Raw genomic sequence first — 9,398 nt, 5'->3', positions numbered from 1 at the left:
GAAACACCAATGGTTCTGTAGACATACCTTTAGAGATAAGGCCTGTTTAAACCAAAAGCCCACTCTAAATCAATCAAGACCTGTTTCTGAAGTGCAATCCAAGGGACTAACTCACCCTTTTGTCTCCTGGAATATTTTTTACAAATTCTTCAACATATTTTTTATAATAGATTATTATTAAAACATTTTGTGTATAATAGGATTTTCTATGTAAAGCACCAAATTGTCAAGATTGGGTAGCCTAAATTCTGAAAAAAATCTAAAGAGGAAACTTCTGTAAAATTTCATTTTTGCACCCTGCTCCCAACCCCACTGATGTGGGAGGAGTTGTTTAAGACAGTGTCCTAATTATTTTGAATATACCTTTTTAGAGTCCATCCTTTGATTCTGTGAAAGCTTTTGAACAGGGAAGTGACATAATCTTTGAAAACCAGTCCTAATCATTAATTAAGCCTCCAGGACTACAGATCACATTAAAAATTTTTAATTATATTAATTTTTGAAACGTTGTTTTAAAGTTCAAAAAGTATAAAAAGGATAGCCCCTCCATCACCCAGTTTCTCTCCCCAGAATTAACCAATGTTACCAAACTGTGTGTGTACTTTCAAATAAAAATATGCAAATAGAAATATGCACTGAATATATTAATGTTTCACCAAATTGGAAGAACATCAATTTGTTTTTGGGAAGAGAGACTTTCCCAACTCCACACTAATTGTATTCCACATCCTATATTTTCTTCCACACTAATGGGCTGGTAGAAGAGGGCCTGTAATCTTGAGAGAAAAAAAGCAGAAAGAAAATGGAGGGATCTAGGAAGCAGGATGACACTGAGAGAGAAGCGGTGACTGCCTAATTGGAACTAAGCGCCCAGGATTTGCGTGAGGCACTGGGGCAAAGATGAGGGTTCTAACTGGGCAGACATCTCCAGCCACTGACCATGTCTCACCCCTTGTCACACTCATCCTGAGTGCACACCAGGCCTCAGGGACAGAGGCCAACTCAATCTTCAAGACATTCAGTTTTAGAGTTTATAGTAAGGGAGCTTATTCACAAAGAAATGCTTCTATTTTCTTGGTAGCTTGACATGGTGGCACCAAGCCAGTTTTGAACATCATAATAAAAGAGTTAAAATATGGAGAGAAATTTTATGAACTTGAGAAAAGTCTGTTTTTTCCAACTTCCTTCTCAATAATTAAATATGTGCTCTTTGCTTATCATCCTATCTGAAGTGATTTAAAACTCTGATATGAGTGTGCCTCTGAGAAACAGGCTTTCACTGTAGGTGAAATGTTTCTAAGATGTCTTCAGAGCCAGAGCTCACTATACTAAAGACATTGGATTGCTATTGATTTACTGATAGGCTGATGAGCCAGGCAATTTGCTCACCAGGCACCCAAGTGAGAAATTATGACAGGAAGTTTTGTTGGGGGTGAGGAGGAGAGTGACTCACCAGCCTTGGTAATATTCCAAGCATCAGGCAAGAGTATAACAACTCAGGTCTTGGCTAATTGTAAAACTTAACCATTAACGCAAAGGTCCACAAAACTAAAGGAATCAATGACGTATCTCCTCAGTTAAGATAAGAAAGCATTTTAACCCTTGGCTTTAAAGTCCTAACTTTTAAAATGAATAGTTCACTCCCAGCACAAGATACAATTAAGCATACCAGAAAAATGCAGGCCTATTTTGGTTAAATTGTCAAATTCCATATGTTGCTAGGTGAGTGGTCATAATAGGACTTTATTAAGCAGTGAGAAAATTGGATGACAATAGATGACACCTGAACAGTTGTACTGTTTCCCGTGTCAGTAGTGCACAGACCCTTGTAATTATAACTTAGGATAATTATTAGAAAAGAAGTTAATGTCATGTTTAAATGTGGAACCTTCACATTTTAAATGTACAGGACATCTATTGGAAGAGACCCCAGCTGTACAGTCTGTGAATATTGTACCCAAAGTGATAATCCTGGAGTAGTGATAACACTATGGTTCTCTCTCTATAACGGTCTGTTCAAACCAATGTGACTAATTAAGCAGATATTTGATCACTACCCACTGTCCACTGAGACTAGCTCTGCCACCTGGGGCTAGAGTCACTCCCCACCTCGATCTCACTCCTGTAAAATGGAAGCATGGAATTGCCTCTTATCTGTTATATAAATTAAAATGACCTCTTTGGCAGTAAAAATGATTTAAGTAAACAGTCAGTATTTTGTGACTCACAAAACTGAGATAATCTTTAAAACTGTCCTAGGTATTCCTTGTGGAGAAGGCAGGGCGACGTTCTCTCTTTCTAATTGGAATGAGTGGGATGTTTGTTTGTGCCATCTTCATGTCAGTGGGACTTGTGCTGCTGGTAAGTTTGGTGGCTGCACTGAGGTTTTTCATTAACATATGATGATGGTACCTGGCACCTCTGTGGTCCAGGTTAAAGTGCTTTGTATTCAAAAATATTTGAGACTGACTTATGAAATAAAGCCAGAGCAACAGCATAAAATCAAAGGAGATATATAAAGAAAAGATGAACTAGTTTCTTGGGTTTAAGACTGAATATCAGCATGTAAATTCTGGTTGTCATCCAGGGAGGCCATGTACCCATGGTTAGAGCATAGGCTCTGGATTCACCGCCAACTGGGTTTTAATGCTGACTCTGCCACATGGCTTCCTGTGTGACCTTGGGCATGTACCTGAACCTCTGGCCTCCTGGCATTGTCATCCACTACTTCACAGGGAGCTACACATCTTGCCTGGAAACCTTAGTATGAGTAGGAGCAAAGGTCACTGGATCCTTGCCCTGCCTCTTTCACAGGAAAATCCTAATCCAGAGGATTTCCTTATAAGAAATCTAAGTCTAAAGAGTTAAGCATGATTCAGACTAGAATAATTTCTCTCAGAATAGAATAACTTATACTTGCTTGAACAAAATACATTAGAAAAAGTTGTATGCCTGCCTGTGAACTCAGAGGCTACTTAGCTAAAGGAAAAAGCAGCCAATGATCTCAGCCCCACTATTGTTTTTGTTTTTTTCCTCAGAATAAGTTCTCTTGGATGAGTTATGTGAGCATGATAGCCATCTTCCTCTTTGTCAGCTTCTTTGAAATTGGGCCAGGCCCGATCCCCTGGTTCATGGTGGCTGAGTTTTTCAGTCAAGGACCACGTCCTGCTGCTTTAGCAATAGCTGCATTCAGCAATTGGACCTGCAATTTCATTGTAGCTCTGGGTTTCCAGTACATTGCGGTAAGCAGCCTAATATTCCACAGATTTACTGAACAGAAGAGAGGGTCAAACAACTGCTAACTCGAAGTCTGTGTTTGCTTTCTATCCAGGACTTCTGTGGACCTTATGTGTTTTTCCTCTTTGCTGGAGTGCTCCTGGCCTTTACCCTGTTTACATTTTTTAAAGTTCCAGAAACCAAAGGAAAGTCTTTTGAGGAAATTGCTGCAGAATTCCAAAAGAAGAGTGGCTCAGCACACAGGCCAAAAGCTGCTGTAGAAATGAAATTCCTAGGAGCTACAGAGACTGTGTAAAAAAAAAAAACCCTGCTTTTTGACATGAACAGAAACAATAAGGGAACCGTCTGTTTTTAAAGGACGATTCCTTGAGCATTTTATACCCACATCTTTAAGTATTGTTTTATTTTTATGTGCTCTCATCAGAAATGTCATCAAATATTACCGAAAAAGTATTTTTTTAAGTTAGAGAATATATTTTTGATGGTAAGACTGTAATTAAGTAAACCAAAAAGGCTAGTTTATTTTGTACACTAAAGGGCAGGTGGTTCTAATATGTTTAGCTCTGTTCTTTAAAACAAGGTTCTTCTAAAATTGAAGAGGTTTCAACATATCATGTTTTTTTAACACATAACTAGAAACCTGAGGATGCAACTAATATTTATATATTTGAATATCATTAAATTGGAATTTTCTTACCCATATATCTTATATTAAAGGAGATATGGCTAATGGCAATAAGTTCCATGTTAAAATAGACAACCCTTCCATTTATCTCACTCAGCTTTTTTCTTGACTACTAGAATTTGTATTTTGCTTAAAATTGTACTTTTGTTCTGTAGTTTCATGTGGAATGGATTATAGAGTATATTTAAAAATGTCTACAGAGAAAACCTTTCATTTTTGGTAGGCTTATCAAAATCTTTCAGCGCTCAGAAAACCATTTTAGTTCCTTTATTTAATGGCCAAATGGTTTTTGCAAGATTTAACACTAAAAAGGTTTCACCTGATCATATAGCCTGGGTTATCAGTTAACATTAACATCTGTTATAAAACCATGTTGATTCCCTTCTGGTACAATCCTTTGAGTTATAGTTTGTTTTGCTTTTTAATTGAGCACAGCCTGGTTTTCACATACACTCAAACAATCATGAGTCAGACATTTGTTATATTACCTCAAACTCCTAATAAGTTTGATCAAATCTAATGTAAGAAAATTTGAAGTAAAGGATTGATCAGTTTGTTAAAAATATTTTCTGAATTATTATGTCTCAAAATAAGTTGAAAAGGTAGGGTTGGAGGATTCCTGAGTGTGGGCTTCTGAAACTTCATAAATGTTCAGCTTCAGACTTTATCAAAATCCCTATTTAATTTTCCTGGAAAGATTGATTGTTTTATGGTGTGTTCCTAACATAAAATAATCGTCTCCTTTGACATTTACTTCTTTGTCTTAGCTGTATACAGATTCTAGCCAAACTATTCTATGGCCATTACTAACATGCATTGTACACTATCAATCTGCCTTTACCTACATAGGCAAATTGGAAATACATAGATGATTAAACAGACTTTAGCTTACAGTCAATTTTACAATTACAGAAATATAATTCTGATGGGTCCCAAAAGCTTAGCAGGGAGCTAACGTATCTCTAGGCTGTTTTCTCCACCAACTGGAGCACTGATCAATCCTTGTTATGATTGCTTTAATGTGTATTGAAGAAAAGCACTTTTTAAAAAGTACTCTTTAAGAGTGGAATAATTAAAAACCGCTGAACATTTGCCTTGTTTTCTAAAGTTGTTCATATCTATGTAATTTAGCAGTCCAAACAACAAGAAATTGTTTCTTTTCAGTGTGATTTGTTTTTCTTTTGGGCCAGTTTGGGATAAACTATTTTCACTTGGGATTTCAGGATACAGTCAAAATGAGCTTAAATAACTCAGGACGTCTTTGTGCTAAACTGTGAACTCTGGACAAAAATAGAGAGTCTCTGAATAGGGCAGGAGCAGGAAAATGGCTCCTGGGTGGCTCTTGTACGCTTCTTCAGGATGCTGATGGCCTTTGGGAAGCCCGGTGTAAACAATGATAAAGGAGCTTAACACTTTTATAGGCGATGTATGTGATTTAATCAAATTACTATTCCTGATCTCATTTACTAACAGAATAAAGTGGTAAATATTTAAATTAAAAATTCCAAAGACCACTTTTAAGTGCTTCTTCACTATTTTGACTGGCCCATAAACACCAGAAATTCAGACCCTGAAGTTTTCTGCCTCAGAGAAATTTAAGTACCTTATATTGTTTCCCTTCTACAACTTTTTCCTTGCAAAGATACATGTGAGTTGAAAAGAAACATTAAAGGGAAATAAGAAGCTGATAAAGCTTTATAGGAGGACCAAAGAACTAGCTTACTATAATAAAAAAAAATTTAAGTCTTCAATGGTATACATCATAATAAAAAATAAAATTGACACTAATTAATTAAATTTAGTCTCAGGGAAATTAGATGTTAATTTGAACACCTAACTTTCCATGTACTCTCTCATTTTTGTGGAAGTGTTTCTATACTCTAATGTCTTTACAAATGTGATTTTTCTCTTAGCTTGTTTGAAGTACGAGAATTAGAGTTTTTGGTCTGGCATTCACCTGCTACATCTAGGATTGCCCACTGTCATGACTCCCAGGAAAAGGTCCTATCTTAGCTTCCTCCTCCCTACTTTCCTCTACATGGTCAGCACTGTAATGCAGCTAAGATGTAGGAAGGCATTGCTCCCTCTCCCTACACTTCAAGGAGTTACAGTCTAATGGGGAGTTCAGGAAGGCCAGAGAATTAACATCCCCATCTGTATCTTTTGCCTTCCATGAACCTGGGTTTCGAGCCCTCTCTTGTAAAATGGGCACAGTAATATTACCTACCTCAGAGAGTTGTGAGGATTAAACATGAAGTGCCAAGCATAGTTCCTGGTACAAAGACAGTACTCAATAAATGCTACCTAAAACTAGTATTCATAGCAATACTGTTAGGATAAAGAATTATCATATATGAGATAGTTCCAAATTTTTGTTTTCTTTTTTAAAAAAAAGGAGTTTTATAAGTTCAAGCTAATATTTTCTTACTTCAAAGAAACAATCTCACAACAATGAGGGAATAGTAAGAATCAGAAGAGATTACTAACCTGGTAGGGGAGCTATCACAATCTCAAAGGTGGTTTTCCCAGGGCATGGCTCATCCATTACACTCCAGATGTGCTGACCCCTGCCATTTCCCCAAATGCGGGAAACCCAACTGCATAGTTTGTAGTAGTGGGGGACTGTGTTCATGCGTTCCCCTGAAAAAAAAAACAACAACAACAAAGAATCAGAAGAGATACTAGGCTATCTAATTCCTAAATCCAAACCTGGTATTTCTAAGATTATAAGAATTTTTATTGCATTTTCTGAATTTGCTTTTGCATAAGTTATGTTATTTTTACAGGGTCTATATGTACTATTATTTCTTAGAATAATACTAATTATAAAACAAAATTCTGTATATCACATTTAAATGTAATTTAATAGAATTATAATCACAAGACAAGACCAAACTTTGTTGATAATCCTCAGTAATTGCGAAAGAGGTATATACATGTAGGCCAGCATACATCCATAAACTACTTCTTGTTGCTAGTCTAATTGTTCCACATGTAGCAAATACAGCAGTTCAGCAATATCTTGTGCTTACAGGGTCCTAAGCAGAGGTGATGAGTCAAGTGTAAATATATATATATATATGTTTTTTTTATTTTTCATGGCAATTGTATATTAGTGACCTGGGGAGAAAAGGTTTATTGACAACCACTCTAATCCATCTGCTGCTATTTTTACTGCTAATTTGGTGCACATTAAAAAGAATGATCATGAAAAGAAACTACTTTGAGTTAAAAGTATATATATAATATACACACACAAGTTTGATATCAATAAATACATTTCTGAATGCTTAGTGTTGCTTCATTTATATAGAAAAAAACACACTTTAAAAACTGGTATTGGTTTATTATATATACTCATTTCCTTCTCACAGTACTTTCCCATTCTCATTTTAGAAATAAAATGTGAATGATTTTTTAAGGCCAAATTTTATTCCCATCTGGCAGTTGTTTTGATTACAAGTAGTGGAAAAACTAACCTCAAGATTAAATAAGAACAGTAGAAGAGAAATGAATGACTCCGTTTGATGAAAATAATTTAATTCAGCAAATATTTAATTAGAGTTCCCTTTATGAACAAGATACTTTGTTAAAGTAAAGCTCTCATAAAAGAACTAAGATTTAAAAACAACTAGTTATAGTACTATAAGGAGTGTAGTAAGAGTATAGAAAGTATACATAAGTGGTTTTCAAATTTTTAAGCTGACACCTTAAGTTTTTTGTCAAATATTTGAAAATCTGCAAAAGATGCAATTTTTCAGAATATAGAATATATTGGCATTTTAAAAAATTACTGTGCTATTTATTCAATTGAACTTAAAAACTATAGTAATTTGTTACTATCCACCATCAAAAAAACAAAGACATCATGTATAAGCTTTTCATATCTATCTATATCTAGATATATCGATATCTAGATAGATAGATAGATAGATAGATAGATAGATAGATAGATAGATAGATAGATAGATAGATAGATAGATAGATAGATAGATAGATAGATAGATAGATAGATAGATTCCTCCAGCTGCAAAGGACATGATTTCTTTTTTTTACCTGTGTAGTATTCCATAGTGTATATATATATCACACTTTCTTTATCCAATCAACTATTGATGGACACTTTGATTCCATGATTTTGTTGTGAATAGGGCTGCATTAAACATACAAGCTCACATGTCTTTTAGACATAATATTTTTTTTTCCTTTTGGTAGATGCCTAGGAGTGGGATTGCTGGGTTGGATCGTAGTTCTATTTTTCATTCTTTGAACACTCTCCATACTATTTTATTAACACACAGATGTACTAATTTACATTCCCACCAACAGTGTATAAGCATTCCCTTTTCTCTGTGTCCACACTAACATCTGCTGTTTTTTGACTTCATAGTACCCATTCTGACTGATGTGAGATGTATCTCATTGTGGTTTTAATTTGCATTTCTCTGATGATTAGTGATGTTGAGAATTTTTCATATGTATGTTGGCCACTTGTATGTCTTCTTTCGGGGACATGTCTGTTCATGTCCTTTGCCCACTTTTAATGGATTGTTTTTTCTTGTTGTTTGTGTTCCTTGTAGACTCTGGGTATCAGTCCTTTGACAGATCCATAGTTTGCAAATATTTTCTTCCATTCTGTAGGTTGTCTGTTGACTCTATTATTATTTTGTTGTGCAGAAGCTTTTTAATTAAGCCTCATTTGTCTATTTTTGTTTTTTGTTGCATTTGTTTTTCAGGTCTTAGTCATAAACACATTGCCTAGCCCAATGTCCAGAAGAGTTTTTCCTAGGTTTTCTTCTAGGGCTTTTATAGTTTCAAGTATTACATTTAGGTCTTTAATCCATTTTGAATTATTTATATATAGTAAGAGTTAGGGGTCCCAGTTCATTATCCTGCATATGACTAGCCTATTTTCCCAGCACCATTTATTGAATAGGGTATCCTTTCCCCATTGTTTATGTTTGTCGAAGATAAGTTGGTTATAGGCATGTGGATTTATTTCTGCATTCTCTATTCTGTTCCATTGATCTATGTGTCTATTTCTGTGCCAGTACCATGCTGCTTTAGTCACTATAAGCTTGCAGTATAATTTGAAGTCAGATAATGTGATGCCTCTGACTTTGTTCTTCTTGCTTAGCATTGCTTTGACTATTCAGGCTATTTTTTGGTTCCATATAAACTTCAGGATTGTTTTTTCTAAATCTGTGAAGAATGATGTTATTAATTTTATAGGAATTGTGTTGGATCTGTATATTGCTTTGGGTAATTTGATCATTTTAATGATATTGATTCTTCCAATCCATGAGCAAGAGATGTTTTTCCATTTGTTTGTGTCATCTACTATTTTTTTCATCAGTGCTTTGTATTTCTCCTTGTAGAGGTCTTTCACCTCCTTGGTTAAATGTATAATCCTACTTTTTGTGTGTGCATGGCTATTGTAAATGGGATGGAGTTCTTCATTTGGTTCTCAGCTTGA

At 35.2% G+C, this 9,398-nt stretch overlaps 1 protein-coding gene and 1 non-coding gene across 2 annotated transcripts in view; both read left to right on the top strand.

The window, feature by feature from the left end:
- Nucleotides 1-3,532, top strand: part of SLC2A2 (solute carrier family 2 member 2) — a 25,209-nt gene extending 21,677 nt beyond the window's left edge. The window contains exons 8-10 of the mRNA XM_032172042.1: nt 2,260-2,361; nt 3,039-3,242; nt 3,332-3,532. Of these exons, the coding sequence (XP_032027933.1) occupies nt 2,260-2,361; nt 3,039-3,242; nt 3,332-3,532 (507 nt within the window). The remainder of the gene's footprint in view (nt 1-2,259; nt 2,362-3,038; nt 3,243-3,331) is intronic.
- A 2,869-nt stretch (nt 3,533-6,401) lies between these two features.
- On the top strand, nt 6,402-6,565 carry LOC116481357 (U1 spliceosomal RNA). Its single transcript, XR_004251521.1, has one exon. It is a non-coding gene; the product is annotated as a U1 spliceosomal RNA (small nuclear RNA).
- The last annotated feature ends 2,833 nt before the right edge of the window (nt 6,566-9,398 follow it).

The sequence above is a fragment of the Hylobates moloch genome, unplaced genomic scaffold (assembly GCF_009828535.3).
Source record: "Hylobates moloch isolate HMO894 unplaced genomic scaffold, HMol_V3 SCAFFOLD_13, whole genome shotgun sequence".
Classification (NCBI taxonomy): domain Eukaryota; kingdom Metazoa; phylum Chordata; class Mammalia; order Primates; family Hylobatidae; genus Hylobates; species Hylobates moloch.
This window is presented reverse-complemented; position numbering and strand designations above follow the sequence as displayed.